The sequence below is a fragment of the Planococcus citri genome, chromosome 2 (assembly GCF_950023065.1).
Source record: "Planococcus citri chromosome 2, ihPlaCitr1.1, whole genome shotgun sequence".
Lineage (NCBI taxonomy): Eukaryota > Metazoa > Arthropoda > Insecta > Hemiptera > Pseudococcidae > Planococcus > Planococcus citri.
In genome coordinates, this window is record NC_088678.1 from 27,786,791 (window position 1) to 27,805,672 (window position 18,882).

The 18,882-nt window shown below is 34.8% G+C and overlaps 1 protein-coding gene across 1 annotated transcript in view; it reads right to left on the bottom strand.

Moving 5' to 3' along the window:
* Nucleotides 1-18,882, bottom strand: part of LOC135834046 (sushi, von Willebrand factor type A, EGF and pentraxin domain-containing protein 1-like) — a 73,023-nt gene that overhangs the window by 3,723 nt on the left and 50,418 nt on the right. Inside the window, exons 10-19 of the mRNA XM_065347885.1 lie at nt 15,592-15,733; nt 15,074-15,284; nt 14,776-14,976; nt 4,451-4,669; nt 4,166-4,348; nt 3,641-3,800; nt 3,422-3,552; nt 1,681-1,826; nt 1,037-1,163; nt 779-938 (exon numbers count right to left, since the gene is read on the bottom strand). Coding sequence (XP_065203957.1) covers nt 779-938; nt 1,037-1,163; nt 1,681-1,826; nt 3,422-3,552; nt 3,641-3,800; nt 4,166-4,348; nt 4,451-4,669; nt 14,776-14,976; nt 15,074-15,284; nt 15,592-15,733 — 1,680 coding nt within the window. The remainder of the gene's footprint in view (nt 1-778; nt 939-1,036; nt 1,164-1,680; nt 1,827-3,421; nt 3,553-3,640; nt 3,801-4,165; nt 4,349-4,450; nt 4,670-14,775; nt 14,977-15,073; nt 15,285-15,591; nt 15,734-18,882) is intronic.

The following is an 18,882-nucleotide window of genomic DNA, read 5'->3' on the forward strand; positions in this document are numbered from 1 at the left end:
CGAAAGTTCAGATTTCAAATTTTCAAATTTTAATCACTGATTTTAAACCCTCAATATGTACATCATTTTTAAACCCTCAATATAATAAGATTGTCAAAAAAAAATCCAGTTTTAAAGTCAAAATTACTAAACTTACAGTTTCAAGAGGATCTGATGGTGTTAATAGAATTGCATACTCAGTTTGCCGTAAATAATTAGCGAGTCTACGTTTTATTTACGGCAAACTGTGTATGCAATTCTATTAACACCATCAGATCTCGTCCGAAAATCATACAAACTGGATAACTGGAACCAAATGGAGAATGGTACGTCATCAAAACTCACCTCCATACAAAACTAAAAATATTCATTAAACTTTTAGCTTCATTGTTTTGAAAAATTTCAAAAAAGTTACAGTGCATAAAAAAAGTTGTTTTTAAAATTTTTTCAAGTTTCAGAAGAGTAGAAATTTTTTGAGGAACTTTTTCAAGAAGCAAAGTTAGGTATTCAAAAACAGTTCAGAATTGTTTTTTTAAAAAATGCATGCTTTATTGTTCGGCAGAGGAAAGATTAAATTCGATAATTTAAAAGTTAAATCAATTGATAATTAATTGTGTTAAAAAAAAAATTAATTCATAAAAATTCCAACTATTTTTGTAGACTGACATTTTTTCCAGTTTTTTTCAGTTTTTTTTTTTTTTTTTTTTTTGGAAACAAATTTTGGAAAACTTCCTATTATATTTTTAGCTGATTTTCAAGACCCAAAAATCAAACCTAAATTCTCCCTCTTTTAACTCACCTATAAGACTGGCTAACATTCCATTTAGGAGTTCCAAATCGTCTAATCCACAGACACTCCATATGCAGCACTGTACCCGGATACACGATCAGTTTACCATCGTTGCTCTGCGCAATAGGGCCGGATTCGTGACGAAAAAGTATCGTCGGAGGTTTTTCCACTAAGAACGTAAAAAAATTATCATCGACAATTAATGGTATTATTTGTAAGTTTTCAAACGTCAAAAAAAAAAGGTCACATTAATCATAATCAACTTACAAGCGTAAGCGTTTTCTTGATTAAGTCCAAAACAGACTGGTTTCTCTCCATCCCATTCTCCATTACTGCACTGCCTCTTATTGGACCCCTCCATAGCGTATTTGCCAATATCTACGCAGCGAAACGTCTACACAGCAAAACCAGGGCAAAAAAATACAACGACAGGATTAATACTACAACTAGGTATTGAAAACACTTCAACTTTTAAATGAGTCCGACAACTCGTCGGAAATATACCGGCTCAAGAAAGAAAAAAAATGATCTCTCTCGAATACCTATATAATTAAAAAAAGCAGCATTTCGACTTTCGAGTTCTTTCACTCTTTCGTCTTTCTGCCAGACGAACGATGAACGAAACGGATTCTTTTATACACCGGTAAAAAAGGCTACTAGAACCAACAATCAAAAACTTTCTAAACCCTTCACTCGTCTGCGGCCTTGTACACCGACTACAGAGGGAGGTAAAAAAAAACCTCGCTCGGTGAGGTGAAATTCGGCGAACCGAAGTTTGCAGCGTTTATCATGCTTTTTCGGTGCAAACTTTCAACATTCATCATGTCTGCGAACGTTTTGTGTACCAATTCTACGTAAATGCTCGTTAAATGCCACGTTTTTGGCGGTTGCGAAACGGAAATACAACGTACTAGAACGGTGCCGGCGGGAAATTCGGTAACAGACTCGACAATACGTTCGTCGTCGAGGAAAGTTGCCACATTAGGCTCGGTGTTGCGATTCGTACAGGTCGAATTGTCTTTAATTATAACGTTTGTTTCTATTAAATCTTCGGCGTCTGAAAATATACGAGAAGAAAAGAAGAATTAATTTTTCTCTAGCGAGTGAGCATTTTTGATTGGCAATCTTCGACCTGAACAAAACCAAGCTAGATCAAAACAGCATGTTCTAGAGTCTCGTAAACAAAGTTGCAGGCACTTGAATTGAATCCATTTTTGGATTTTTGGCGAATTTTTGAAAAGTTTAGAATCTCTGGAGAAAAATTAAAAAATTGCTGAAGGTTCCAGAATGGCTCAAAACTAGTGTTGTTGATGCATATGGAGGTCGAAGTGATCACATTGTCCCACTTTACTCAAAAAAATTTACTTTTCATTTAAAAAAAAAATTAAAAATCCCCCTTGGGTCATTCCATGTCAATTCGACCAACGTTTTTGAGTCATGTCTTTCGATTTCGTTCAAATTTTTTTTACAATATCTACCCACCCAGTATGGAAGAAAACCGCAATAAGTTTGGTCTCAGCCCCCTCAGGGGGTGGGAGGAGGGCTCCATTATTTTCACATTGTCTCCAGGTACTAAACTTCAGCAGCGCATTCCTCCAAAACTATCACATTTTGATCAAAACTGATTTCACAGTTCGAAAACATATTGAGTTTTGAACTTTTTAAGCATTTTGAAATTTTCAAAATTTGAAAGTTGAACTTTCAAATTGAAAGTTCCAATTTCAAAATGGCGCTGTAAGTGGGAGCTACCATTTAAAATTCTGAAAAAATTTCCATAGATGTACTTTTTGATGTTTTTTTGAAATATTTAAGTTTCAAGATGGGATCTCTTGATGGGGGGGAGCACCCCCACCCTCAATTTGGGGCAAAACTTTCGAAAAAAAATCTGGGGCATGTGATATATAGAATTGTATGTTTTTGGTAACGCTGAACACGAATATGACGTTAGATTTTTGATTGGACCCCATCCACGGCCCCCAGCACCTCCCCAAATGGGGTAAAAGTTCAAAATAGGGTTTTTTCGTGCGACACATCGAATAGTATGTTTTTGGTGACGCTGAATACGAATATGACGTCAGAAGTTTGATTGGACCCATCCACGGCCCTCAGCACCTCCCCAATAGGGGGTAATCTGAAAAAAATGGGTTCAATCGTGTGACACATGAAATAGTATGTTTTCGATATCGCTGAACACGAATATAGCCGTAGTTTTTCAAATTGACCTCATCCATGGCTCCCAGAACCTCCCCAATTGGTAAAATTCTAAAAAATTTGTTGGAGGCCGTAGATGGGTCTAACCAGCAAAAATCTGACGTCATATTCGTGTTCAGCGCCATCAAAAATATACCATTTGATGTGTCGCACGAAAAAAACCTATTTTGAACTTTTACCCCATTTGGGGAGGTGCTGGGGGTCGTAGATGGGGTCCAATCAAAAATCTAACGTATGACCCCCCCTTATAACTGCTTTTTTGAATTTTTCACATTTGCAAATTTCGCCAAAAATTCAAAAATGAACTTTGAGACCTGAAATTTTGACTACCAGGGTTCCAAGGCATGCTCTTTCGATCTAGCTCGGTTTCGTTCAAATCGAAGAAAGCCAGTTCAAAATATTCCCTCGTGAAAATAGCTCTTGGAAATTACTGGCAATTACCACAAGACAGAGATCTGCCGATCCAGCTCCCATCGGCACAAATAATTCTCCACGTGAGTTTTTGCCCCAAAACTACGTTATCGATGCAATGGAACGTTACTTCGGTCCCGTCTGGAAAACTGAAAAAAATTCTAAATTATTGGACTTTGTTTTAAAACAATATAATTTTAGACTAGGAACATATTTACGATTTCAATGATCGAAAGAGACTCATCTTACCTTCGCTCAGTCTCCGAGATAGGTTCACCGTTGCGAAAAATCAGCGACCCTTGAATACGAGCTGGTGGCCCGCATGATCCCCGCAGACCCGATAACAAATCCATAGATCCTAATTCGGTCGACCTGAGGATATCACTACCCGACGTATACAACGTTGGATCTACACAAACATCACATCCACGACCATTTAGAAACAAAACTTAGCATCATACCGAGATTTGAATTAAATTTTAATTAAAAACAGCAACCGGCTGTGGAATCTTCCACCGTCGGCGACGTCGTTGAATACCTACGAATCTAGTTAAAAATTCGTAGGTACGTATTTTATACATAACAACGAGGAAAAGTTTCCAAAGTGAGCGATGCGCAGGTAACTAGGCGTACTTTTCGCGGAGAACAAAAAAAAACACACAGTGAAACAGGCGTCAAGTTTTCAAAAGTATTTTTTTTTTCTTTTAGGTAACTACCTACCTACCTGAAAACGCGACATATGTTTTAATAATTTATAACTTTTATTCTCTTTACCTCTCCGACAGGCTGGCTTTTTTGGCAGCAATTCGCCCCGAAAACATTCTGTCGGTACTGAGGTTATTTTAACAAATTCGTGGTCGCATTGGTAATTCACAAATGAGCCGTTGGCTATGGTTAGTCCGGATCTATACCCTGATAAATATTGGCCGTGGACTATGGCCGGTAATTCGCAAGGTGCTGAAATAATGGACAGAAAATTGACACGATTTAGTTAAATTACAGTTTAGGTTTGATTCTTTTCATTTTTTTTTTTTTTTTTAGGATTTCAGATTGATTTACCAGGAGTACAATCCGGCATAATAGGAACATCCCATTCTCCGAGGATACAAGTGAACGAAGAAGGTCCTTTGATATTGAATCCTGGACCACATGTGAAATTCACCGTATCTCCGTCGATGAAATCTGTCTCTTCTGTGATGAGCGAGTCTTCTGGACTTAATCCCTGCACCGAATATCGTTTGTAGACCCCGAATGCACTGTGAGGTACTCTGCAAGGTACTGTTGACATAATTTGTTACTTATTAATTCAATTTTTAAGTATTTTATTTATATTAGGTGTTTTTGTCTTAAAATAATTCTAAATTTCAAAAAGATAATTCCAAATGGGAATGATTTATCGCCACGATAGAAATAGGCGTTTCACGATGAAAAAGGGCATTTTAACGACAAAAAAAGATATTGCACGGGACAAGAATCATTTCACGACTAAAAAAGTTTTTGAACGACGATATAAGGTATTGCCCAACAGAATAATTTATGCACGTTTATATATAGGTAATACATTTAACCACAAATTGTGCTCGCCAAAGAAATGAAATAATGGACGTCACGACATGAAAAATACGAATTACACATACAAAAATTGATAAACAACACGTCGAAAAAACAAAAAACAAAAAAAAACAGTTCATCTACTGCACAAGTAGGTACTGCTTTTTTTGCTTTTTTGGAGGAGATATGAGTGATTTGGAGGATTAAAAATTTCACAAGAGGGTTCCTAAACACACGTTTGGGCAGATTTCCAAGATAAGTAAAATTTTTTGACAGTTATTTTGGCAAAAAAAAAAACGATATTTTTTGATAGTTTCGATGAAAAGCAACATCCTTTTGGTAGTTTTGACCAAAAAAGCAAAACCTGTTCATCAATTTTAGCACAAAAAAAAACAACACAACTTCCTATAAATTTTAAGGGATTTGGACCATTTTTTTTGGAATTTCATAAAAAAACATGAAAGGAAATTTTTTTAAAAAAATAGCAAACATGGCAGTTTTTGAAAAAAAAATTGGCAGTTTAGTAAAAAGCAAAATTTATTTGGTAAGTAATTCTGGAAAAAAGAAAGACTTTTTGACAATTTTTGAAAATTTTTACCAAAAAATAAAAACTTTTTCACAATTTTAACAACTAAAATAAACCACAACTTTTTCATAATTTTTAGCATTTCTTGCAAGAAGTCGTGCTGAACCGTAGTTATCAATTGTCGTTGAAATACCCTATTTTGTGGTTCGAATATCCTGTCGTTCGAATCACTTTTTCTGTCGCACCAATTTATAGTACATGTTACTAGAACGAAGTGATATAACAATCGTTTTAATTACTTTATTAACACGAGAACAAATTATTTACATCATAACGAACTTATATTCGAAAAAGAACATCTAACGTACTACGAAAACGTGAACGTCAGTGTAACCAACTAAAACTAACTTACAGTGTTACCATACAATTAACACCCTTCCTCAATTTAGGTTCTCTAGAATTAAATTAAACCTAAATTGCTACGAAAAAATTTGAACTTTGTAAGGCTCAAAGCCTTCGTAAATACATCAGCTAACTGATTACCACTATCGATAGGTTTAAGGATAAATATACCATTGCTAATGTATTCTTTAACAAACTTAAAACGAGTATCTATGTGTTTCCTACGTTTAACGGAGGTACATTTACGATCAGTTAAAATAGAAATCGCGCCTTCATTATCCTCATAAATAGGTACAGGAGTACAATCTACTTTAAAATCTTTCACAAGTTCAATAATCCACAACAAGTGATCATTGATCAAATTCGAAACAGCAATGATCTCCGCATCAGTACTTGACATCGACACTGACTAAGGTACTGTAACCCGGGTATGTCAAACTCCCATTTTGTTCCTCACGAAAAAAAATTGTTATTTTTCGATTCAAGGTTTTTATGACGGAATTTCTGGCATAGAATGAAAATAATCATGAATTAGAGCACATGCTGTGAATTTCACACTATTTCAAACTATTTTTAACCCTAAAATGAAGTGCTGAAAAATGGCTGAAATTCAAAACAAACAAATGTATTTCAATTGATACATGTAGCATACCATTGGAAAGCTCGTTCAATTCTCTTTCAAAGATGTTATTAAGAAAAAGTTGTAAAAGTGCACGGTTTTGAAGATATACGCGGTTAAAGTTTGCCGAATTCCCATATACTGCAATGCTAAGTTTGTCAAACCAGGAACAAAATGGCCGTCTGACATACCTGGGTTACAGTTCCCTACACTGACTTCTGTTTCACAGTTCGCCACATCATCAAATTTCCATGAAATTTCACACAGTAACCTGTTACCGAACGACGATCGTTAGCATCGTTTGCCCAGTCAGCGTCAACATAACTTTCCACCACACTATTGTTTTCTTCAGCACATTTCGAAATTCGAAATTTCATATCTACCGTACTAATCAGATATTTGAGTATCTGCTGAAGATGTTTATAATGTGTTTCAGAAAAAGCGTTTTGAAATTGGCTTAAATAATTCACTGCGAAACAGATGTCAGGACGAGTGCCTACAGAAACAAACAAAAGAGCACCGATAATATTACGATAAGGTAAATTACATTCATCGTCTTCAGCTTTGGATAGCTGTATTTTCGGTTGAATCGGCAAATTACACGGGGTCGCATTTTCAAGACCGAATCTAGAGATAATTTTCTTAATAAAATTACTCTGATCTAAATACATAGTACCGTTATCAATATTATACTCAATATTAATTCCTAAGAAAGTCTTAACTTTACCTAGGTCTACAATATCGAATCTCTTGGACAAACTACATTTCACTTTATCAATGATATCTTGCCGTTTACAAATTATAAGAATATCATCTACGTAAATAAGAATAAACACAAGAATAATACCCACGAGCTTGTAATATAAACATGGATCATTTTCAGATCTCACAAAACCGAGGTCAATTACAACATATTCGTCAAACGTCTTATTAAACGTTTTAGAAGCGATGTCAAGGCCATAAATTGCCATATTTAGCAAACACACTTTCCTTTTACCATCAACTTCAAAACCGGGGGGTTGTTCTAGAAACACTTTATCCTTTAATTTACCGTGCAGAAACGCGTTTTTAATATCCATCTGATCGATAATTAGCCCTTCCTCAACTGCAATAATTAGCACACAACGAATCGTAACGGTATTCGCGACAGGAGCGTAAACATTCTCATCCGCACCAGTCCAATCCCAACCAGCTGCGACTAATCTTGCCTTACGCTTACCATCATCCTTTACTCGCAAAATCCATTTAGATTTAATCACCTTCGTGTCATTTGGCCTATCTACAAGCGTCCAAACGTTATGTTTCTTCATGCTACGAAGTTCATCCAATTGAGCTTCTTTCCAGCTCTCATCAATCTCGACATGATTAGATACACATAACAACGCTTCACACACATTCATGCTTACCTCATAGTCCTCTAAATACTTAGGTTTGCGACGTAAACGATTACCTGTTATCACCGGAGATTCAACAGAGGAATTAATGTCAGCTGACTGTCCAGACTGACCCTTCGATAAAGACGAATCTACAATAGAAGGAACTTCATTATTTACCGAACGCTGAGAAATTTCAGTTAACAAAGGAACAATATCCTTATACATGATACTTTCATCGAAATTAACATCTCGCCCAATCACTATACAATCGTCATCTAAATCCCATAAACGATATCCTTGAGGTGCATATCCCAACATAATACATTTCCTACTCTTCACATCGAACTTCTTACGCTTTTCTTTTGGTATGTGATTATACGCAAGACAACCAAATTTACGTAACTTCGAATAATCAGGTTTTCTACCATACCATTTTTCCGCAGGAATAATACTATTATCACGAGTCGGACAACGATTTAAAATGAAAGTAGCGCATCGAATAGCCTCAGACCAAAACTCCTTTGGTAAACCACTCTCAGATAAAATACACAAAGCCTTTTCTTCGAGCGAGCGATTCAATCTCTCCGCCATACCGTTTGACTGAGGACAATAAACGACAGTCTTCTGATTTTCAGTACCTTTCTCTTTCAGTAAATTTGATAACTCTTTAGACGTATACTCTTTACCATTATCACTACGAAAACGCTTAATTTTGGTACCAAAATGATTTTCAGCCATAGCTGCAAACTCACGAAACTTTTCTACCACTTCCGATTTCGAAACGATAGGAAAAACAGCACAAAAATGTGTACTATCATCTAAAAAAGTCACAAAATACTTTTCACCGTCAATACCTGGTACTTCGGCCGAACATACATCAGAAACAACCAAATCAAGCGGCCTTTTTGAAAATACATCACGTGGTTCATGCGGCAACTTCGTCTATTTACCCATTTTACAATCACCACACACGTACTTAGAATCATTCATACTACAATCGAGATACTTCTCTGACTTGAGATGCCGAATCGATTCAACATTTAGATGCCCTAAGCGACTATGGATAGTTTTATACTCGACAATATTACATTCAACGATATCACTTTCTAAAGGTACACGTTTCAATAAATCTAGAATATAAAGCTTACCCTTACGAATAGCCATATAGATAACATTACCATCTTTATCTAGTATATCTGCTTTGGTCGCATAGAAAACAGTACGAAAACCTTTATCAGCCATCAGAGGAACAGATAGTAAATTATGACGGAAAGTTGGCACGTAACGAACGTTCTGTAGTATAACATGCTTCGTTTCAATTGTACCGATGCCGACAACTTTACTCTTCCCCTCGTTATCAGCTAAGGAAACTTCGGTTGGTTCTTTCAGATCGATGAGTTTCGTAAACAGAGATTTTTGCTTGCACATGTGATCTGTTGCTCCACTGTCTAACACGAAGATGATGGAATTCAAATCTTGTTCAGCAACATTTACCTCACTTTGAACGTTTTCCATTTCCGAAGAAGAAGAAGATTCAACAATCCACGCGAACTGCTGAGATTGAGATTGTTTTGGCTGCACAACACACGAACTCGATTTCTTTGCTTTCTTTTCACAGTCTTTGGACATATGACCCTTTTCACCGCAAAAATTACAACAAAACGGAAACTTCTTTCTGGGCTTCTTCTTCTTGTTTTCGGATACAAATGCCGTCGTTTCGGGATTTTTACCTTCTCTTTTCTTAATATCGTAATCGAGAAGAACGCCACGTAGACCCTCTAAGGTTAGGTTGCTACCCGGTTTCCCTATTTCACCAAACGTTGCAATTAAGCCATCGAATTCAGCTGGTAATGTAGCTATGAGTGTCGCTACCGCATCAAGTTCTTCATTGTTCATGTTTGCTTTCGCGGATCTTATCTCATTTAAAGTGGCTTCAAATTCGGATAAATGATCCTCCATAGACGACTTGCCATCGTATTGCAGATTACTCATTTTACGTTTAGCATAAGCGAGCTGTAAGTACGACTTCCGTTCGAAATTTTTCAACAGTCCGTTCCAAATGTCACGTGCAATTGTCTTATCTCGAGCATATGACAGATGCGTGTTGGCGAGTAGCTCTACGAGTATACGTACTGTTTCGTCGTTCTTGGAAATCCAATCATCTGTACGATCTTTAACTGCTGGTGGATTTGTGGTTACATACGTATCTAGCTTTTGAGCTTTAAGCTCCGCTAGCACCCTTAATTTCCAGCAAGAAAAATTCTTTCCATCGAACTGCGCGATACGTGACACACGAACTGTATTATTTGAAGACATATTCAAAATATTACTTCCGAACGAAAAAATAATCACTTCCTTGGGCTGCTGGGCCCATAACCATTGTTACTAGAACGAAGTGATATAACAATCGTTTTAATTACTTTATTAACGAGCGTCTCGAGAGCAAATATGTGTAACCAATCAGAAGCGAGTTAGTTTTTATCTGTTGTCTCTCTTTGTTCCGTTGTTTACGTTTTGGACTTGTATTTTATTTTATGATGGTGTATTCGTATTAATTCGTATATTTATTGTCATACATGTGTATAAATCATCACATTACAAATAAAATAACAAATGAATCAATGTAACATAACTTTACTAAACCGTAAACGTTAAATATTATTAAACGATATCAAAGCTGTACGTACTTAACTAGTATCAATATCAAAATTCAAAACGTCGAATTCTCAATGAAGATGATCGTCACAACACAAACACTTAACGATCATCTTTATCGAGAATTCGAAATGACACTTGTATTAATTAGCCATATCGTCACAAGCACATAACGATCATCTTTATTGAGAATTCGAACTACACGTTTTGAATTTTGACACTAGTAGATACAGCTTTAATAATTATTCAAAATGATAGTAAAGTTATCTTACATTGATTCATTTATTATTCGTAATGTGATGATATGATACATTGTATGACGAAAAAACGACGTTGGAAAACGTATTTCTATCTTTTTTTAAAGAAAAATATAGAAATATATACGAATACACCATCATAAAATAAAATACAAGTCCAAAACGTTAACAACGAAGGAAAGAGAGACAACAGATAAAAATGAACTCGCTTCTGATTGGTTACACATATTTGCTCTCGAGACGCTCGTCTTTATTAACACGAGAACAAATTATTTACATCATAACGAACTTATATTCGAAAAAGAACATCTAACGTACTACGAAAACGTGAACGTCAGTGTAACCAACTAAAACTAACTTACAGTGTTACCATACAATTAACAGTACATATAAAGAGTCCATTGAGATTTTTATTTTTCATTTCAATTCGAAATGGTTGCAAAAACCATCATCAAAAATGTTGCAGATTCTCATTACGGAAAGTAAGTCATTTTTCAAATTTTTCCGAAATTCGACTGAAGCAAGCAAAAAATTATGGCCAAATGACCTCCATAAAATGTGAGAAAAATTTCAAATTTTTAGGTCCATGTTTAACGCTTTCCTAACTCGGCGCGAGAAGTCAAAGTTTTGAAAATTTGATTGTTTTTACATCTGATGTTTCGATTTTATTTTATTTTTTATTTATCATCATTCAAATAGCTCAAAGCTGATTTTTTTCAAGTTCAGGAGTTCTCGAAATATTAGTTTTTTCCTTTAATTACACCTAGATATGTTTTAATGAACATAAAAAGTCACCTGGACTGAAAAAAATAGAAAAAAATATGTTTTTCGATTCATATAAAAATATTCAAAGTTTAAGCTCTCACCGGTGAAGGAGGAGAGGCGGTCAAACTTACTCGTAGATCTAAAAACTTGACATTTTTCTTAGGTCTTGTGCAGGTCACTTGGCCATATTTATTTTTTTAAGTAGGTAAGCTTCATCGATCATCACATTAAAAAACTAAAATTATTGAAAACAGCTCACCAAAAGTTCAAAAACTACTTTCCTTCTGAAAATTTCAGAATGGCTGAAAAACAGTTTCTACAGCTCCATTTGAGGATCGAAATGGTCGATTTACCTCTCATAAAGCACCACTATCTGATAGAAAAAAACGAGAGAGGGAGGAAGAGGAGTATGAAAAAGATGAGGAAAAAGAGGAGGAGGAAGTGAGAAAAAATGTATTTTATATTCTATGAAAAATTTCCATTTTTTTCAAAAGAAATTTCGCATATTTAGGTTTTTTGAAGGGTGAGAAGGGAGGAATGTGGGGTAAAAAATGTTGAAAATTTGTAAAAAAAAAAAAAATGAGAGGAGCTATGATTGAAACTTTTTGAAATATTTTTCAAGTGTAATAGATTTTTTTTGAAGCTCAAAAGTCAGTGCCACATGCTCAAAAACAAAAGTGAATATAGATCGTGCTTAGACCTTTATTTGGCTTCTTTCAACTTTCAAGATCAGTATTTTTTTTAAACATGAAATTTTGAGCAATGTACTTCAAATTAAAAGACACGAAAATCATTATTTTCAACCAAGGGCGTCTTATGTAGTCTTCTGAAAATTTCTTTGTAAATTTTTTGCTCCCCTTTCAAGCAGCTGGTTTTTATGAAAAAAAATCTCTGACAATTTTAGCCGTTCAACTTTTCAAGTTGTATGTGCTGAGAAGCCTTTTAATCGGCAAGAAGTTTTCAAAAAAAATCACAAAAATGAAAAAAATCTAATTTATTCGAAAACTTTTCATTTTCTCTTTTTCACGCCAGAATTTGTGTAAAATAGTTAATCTCCTTTTCAAGAAGAAACTCACTATTTTACCTCCAGTGTCCCCTTGTATAAAACCCCCAATATCGTATTTATTTTTTTAAATTTAAAAAAGGATTAAATCAGAGTCAATATTCTCTATGGTAGGTAGAGGTACCACGAACAATGCTGCTTCGCTTGTATAGAGCCCACACAGAGAAAAAATTAAAAAAATAAAATAAAATATTGAAGCCTGTAAAAATTTGTTGAAAATTTATCATTTCTGATTGAAACTGTTTCAAATAACCCTCTTCTCAGAAAAAATTTCCTCGGTCTCTATAAATCTTTGATTTAGGAAGGGGGTAACTAAAGGGGAAAAAGTGCTCGGGGGTCTGGAGTTTTTTTGAGAGATGATCATTTAATGAAATTCAGACTCAGAAATTGAAAGTTTTTCATTTTTTCTTACTTTTAGAGCTCTCATACTGAGTGATCAACACAGCATGAGAGACCGAAGGAGATTTCGTCAGGATTAACAGGTTCGTGTTAAAACACAAAAATGTCAACACATCAATTCTATCAAAATTTTGACTTCTACCTACATTCAATAGGTGGATGAAAATTTTTTCAAAAAATTTGGGTACCTATAGTAGGTATTTTTCTTGTATTTTTTTCATTTTGAAATTTTCAAAAATTCGTGAAAAAATTTCAAGGGCACAACATTCTTGGAAATATTTTGATTTTTTTTTAAATAAACAGCTTCTAACTCCTATTAGTTCTACCAACTGGTTTAGAAAAATTGAAAATCGTGAAATTAAAAAAAATACCTACATCAGACAATTTTTAATCGCGAGTTTTTTGTGCTGGTAGAAGGAAGGAGGAAGAATCCAAGATAAATACACATCATTATCCAGATAATTAAAAATCATATTCATTAAAAAAATAGACAAATATTGCAACACTTCCCATACACGTGTAGAGTGCAGATAGGTAGACTAAAATACCTATTTGAAAAAAAAAGAATTTTCACAGTTCACACCAACATACTCATGCTCGATAAACGTATTGCAAATATCCACCATCGTTCTCTACTCCAAGTCTTGCTGTTGCTTGATCCTTATATAATGTAGTTATAATGTTTTTCTAGTTCTCGTGTTATTTTTTTTTCACCTCGTAGCTTTTAAAAAAAGTAATTAGCGAGTGAACAAGAAACTTTGTTGCAGGCTGCTTCCCTTCTGTTCTCGATATTTTGCTACGATTAAGCACGAAAAATGTTTACTATACTTAAAATTAAGTTTGTTGGCAAAATTTACTACCAAATTTTTGTGTTCAGTGATTTGGAATTTATTAATTGACGTCATAAAATGTCCCTTCCAAGTTCGATATTTCATTAAAAAATTATTCAAGTTGTACCACGTCCCTATCAGATGAAACATTAAGCAAAGAAAATTTTTGATGGATTTCATAACAACAAAATGTGAATGTGAGATATTTCAAAACTATTTTGATTTCAAAATGGGATACGTAAAATCATCAAACGAAGTCATTAAACATGCTAATGAACATCACAATGGCTTAGGTCAAAGTCAAAACATCACAACTCACAAGCATGCCATAAAAAATAGTAAACAGTCTACTCTGTAGGTAACTATTAAGATAGGCAAAGTTTTCTACACGTCAATCACGTCAAGAAACATGCCAAATACCCGGAACTGAAAATGAACGCTAAAAAAATTCTTGTTAAAGCTACGTTCGCGATTCACCTGGTCAAAGGCTTTACTCTCGTTTAAAATCCGCCACACATACAAAAGAAATAAATCTCGCTTCTCATCCACTCTGACATTCTCACACAGCGAATATCCTCTGTAAAATCGAACGAAACAAGAACAAGCTTTCGATGGAAAAATAATTGCCGATCTCCTTAGAACCCCACAAACGTGTCAAAATAAAGCTCGTCACGTCGAGTCTCGGCTTGGCGAAAGCGAAAAATTCAATACTTCCAGCGCTGAACGACGATAAAGAACGTCACCGCTGTAAACCCATTAGAGACGATGGATGGGGGGTGGCATGGCACATCATACTCGTAATGTACAACACCATACACGATGGTACCGTATATACCTCTATACGAAGGTACTTTACATGGTACATAGTATATCAGAAAATCACGTACTATACTCGTACAAGCTCCAAGCAGGTAGCACGATAGCGTAAAATTGATACTCACTTATATCGCAATCAGGTTTCTCTGGTTTCCATCTGCCGCGTACACATTTGGCGGTATTATTCGTACCAATGTTAAGCTTATACCCTCGAGCACAAATAACACGTATCAGCGTACCGTGGTAATACGTTATGTTTGGATTTTTACCCACTTTGACAATTTCCACGTGCAAATAAGGCTCATCCGAAAGCAACGGACAAGGAGCTGTAAAAATTGACGATGTATCATTTCACATTACCTACCTAGCTAGATTTGGTTACACGAACGTACAAAAGCGTAGATTGCCGACGCGAATATTTACTTTTACGACGAAATTTTTTTTTGCCTTTACGTCCTTTTCTCGATTCCGTCGGCTCGATATCCGTTCTGTTCGCCATCAATTCCGGATCGTCGTAATCTTTCGTATCAATATCGTAATCCGAATCGAAACCTCGATTACGTGAACGCCCACCAATACCGGTATTCTTCTCTTTACCTTCTTTCGTCGATGTTTGAGTTTTCGTTCTCATCACCTAAAAACACACACGAGGTGAATTAGAATACAGAGAAACTGAATCACACGCGTTGACTGGAGCTGGAATTTGGTAATTTTGAAAATACATAATATGAGAAAACATGCGACGAAGAATAATATTTTCGTAATATCTACTTGGTGGTTGGTTGACATGGTGGTTATCTATAGATACTCGTATAAAGCGAGAGGTATGCAGCACCGCATGCATCATTCCTCAGGTCTCGGGATCCGTGGTAGTGTGGTATTGGTAGGTACTTGAGGAGGTTCTCTTTCGAACTACTAAAAATTTAGAATATTGATATTACATTTACTTGGGAGTTTTGCCCAGATAAAGCTCGTCGGATTCTTTGCACAGTCTGTGAAAAAGTCTCGTTCAGGAATTGCTGCAGTTCGTCTTCGTGTATCGATCTGGATACCTTGATGGATGGGTGTTTGCCGTGGATGCATCTGCAAAAATAAATAACACATTTAGATAGGTATACCTAGGTTAATTGAAAATCACCGCATGTCTAACAAAAGGCTGGTCAATTTTTCAAAAAATATTTCAAGTAAATTTGCAACAAAAAAAATGAAGATTTAAATATTTTTTTATTTTTAAAAAGCATTCTCAGTGACACACAAACTGTATTTGAGACCAAATCACCACTTTTTTCAATTGCGATTAAGGCACAATTTGCCAAAATCTTTTGGTTCGTTTAGATCGAGGCAAACTTAATTTTTTTCAAAAATGGATTGTAGTGATAAAATGTCATATGAACGTTAAGCAGCATTGATGGGAACAAGTTCTGGGAAATGGTTCCTAAATTGATGAAGAGGCCCATGAATACAATTAATTTAAAGTAGAGATGGCTAAAATTTCATTCAGACCATCCTTTGAAGAATTTTTACAAAACTATGATGTATATTCAAAAATTACTCAAAATGACTCTCATTTGTTTTCTAATTTTTCTCGATTTGATCAGATTTTAACTCTATTAAGCCAAGTTGAAATTTTCAAAATTTGACAAATTCAAAAAAAAATTGAATTCAGCCCATGAAATTTAACGTTGAGACGATGTCTCATCAAACGAAACCTCAAATTGGTTGCTAGTAGATATTGAAAAAAAAAAATGAATTGCATTCTGAATCAGTACCTATGGTATCATTTAGTGCAAATTTAAAATTGCTTAAAAATCACATTTTTTTCAAGAGACAAAATCATTACGTAAACTAATAAACAAAAATACATACATATTTTTAAAAAAAATCAAATTTCAAAATTAATTGTTCTCTTTGGATGTTTTTACGTCGCGTCATTTTTTCAAAGTTTCACATCCGTTTAAATTCAAATATAAGCAAGCAATGGTGAAAAATTTATTTTGATAATCTTGCCAACCTGAATCACTGTAGGCATAATATATCCCCTTTTTGGATTTTTTAAAACCAAAAATAAGAAAAAAAATTGAAAAAAGTCGAAAGTGTTCGAATCAATCAATGTACTCGAATACACCTGATATTTTTGGAAAAGTTTTTGAGGTGCTTTTGAATTGAAAAAAGTACAACTAGATGAACTATTGAGTTTTCAATCAGTCTGAGGGTAAGAAAATGCTAAATAAATAACCCCCTGTGCCAACTTGTCAGGAAACATTTTCAAAAAAAACCACACCTATTCGAAGTGTTTAATATTCCTGATTTGAACAAAGTCACGTTTTTTGGAATTGGAAAGAACATTATCTACGATACCAACCATAATCAGAAGTTCAGTAGCTCAAATTGATTTTTCGATTCTTGGTGAATTAAATTCAAAACTGATTATTTTCAGTGATTTACACTTTTATGGTGAAAGTTATCGACCCATATAGGCATTTAGTAAAAATGATGATAAGTAGTGCTAAATCTAAAATAAACACCCCGAATCAAAATTTTACTATTTTCGATGATTTTAAGGGCTCTGGCATGATTTTCGATCTCTTCAAAATTTTTGGATTCTTCCAAAAGATACAGAAATAAATTTGGGTAACCAAAATTCGAGTTGTGGCTCATTCTCAACCTGCTTCACAAATTTATCCACGTTTTGTTAGATTTATTGCAGACTTACGCCTACCTATCGAGTGTTTTTTTTCAAACCATCACCTCGGTGAAAACACTCAAGAATATGCCTGTCATAAAATCCCCCTCGAAGTGTCCGCCTGAAAATGGACTCGACTTTGGATGAATCTGGAAATCAAGTCGAGAATAGGTAAGCCTGTACTCGATTTTCTGCGACCCAAATCAATTTCCGCACCTCTTGGAAAAACTAAAAAATTCTGGAGAAATCGAAAATCGCGCTGGATGCTCTAAAACAACCCAAAATAGTGAAATTTGGATCCAAAATTTCCCAAAGTACAAGAAATTTTTGATTAAATTTTCTACCCGATCAATATGCTGATTAACCCTTAAAGGCCCAGGTGAATCCTGAAATGCGATGTAAAAATGCTTTCGATATCTCGAATTAGATTAACACAAGTTTCACTTTGACTCACAGTTCGCCCCCCCCCCCCAGTTTCTTAAAACTATTTCGGAAATGATGTGCTTATTCATTTGATTATCCTCCAAATCCGAAAAAGCAAAAAATCGTTTTGGGTCAATTTTGGAACTGTATGATGTGGTTTCATTCGATGTACTTAATGAATGAGTGAAAGCATACTTTGGATAAACACTTCACCCCTTTTTGGGGAACATTTTTTGACAAAAGTTGGCACAAAATACGAGAACCAATGCTCTATCACAAAAAAAGTTGAGTTTTCAAAAAAAAATCTTATCGGAAAATGAAAATTTCAAAAAAGCTCAAATGTGACATTTTTGACAAAAAACACGAATACTTATTATGAGGAATTTTTTGTAAAAAAATAGATCAAAAACATTGATCAGAAATATTGCTTAAACGCACTTTTTCAAAACAAATAAAATAAAAAATGAACTTAAAAAAAATAAAAATAAAAAACAAAATTGAAATTTTTTTCAAAGTGTTATTATTTAGAAAATTACGCTGGAAGCTCCAGAATAGTCCAAAATGGTAAAATTCTGATTCGAAAGACTGGTTTTAGGCAAAACCCAGCCGTTTGTGCAAATTTCAAAAATTTCTCAAAGAAGAGAAGTTATAAAGATTTAATATTTTTTGGATTTTCCCCCAGCCAAATAGATAAATTGTGCTGGTCAAAAAAACACAATTGAAATGTTCGCCTGGAAATTGGCTCAAATTCCGATAAACTAGTAAAACAGGTCAAGAATAAACTACAACTCGATTTCAGCTATCTAAATTAATTCCATGCCTTCTAGAAAAATTTTAATATTCTGGAGAAATCGACTGGAGGGTCCAAAATGGCCGGAAACGGAAAAATTCGTTTCGGCAAAGTTGATTAAAAAATTGAAAAAAACGCATAAATCGTTAAAAATGGCTCAACTTTGAATTTTCGAAAATTTCTCAACAATTAAAAAAATCATTTTGGGTTTGAAATTTTGGTTACGTGGGGAGGGGGGGGGGTCAGAGTCCAGGCCATGCTCTTTTTAAAAATCGTGGTCACCTTCAAAACGAAGGCGGACGCCTAGAGTGGTTCCTATGAAGACCCTATAAGTAC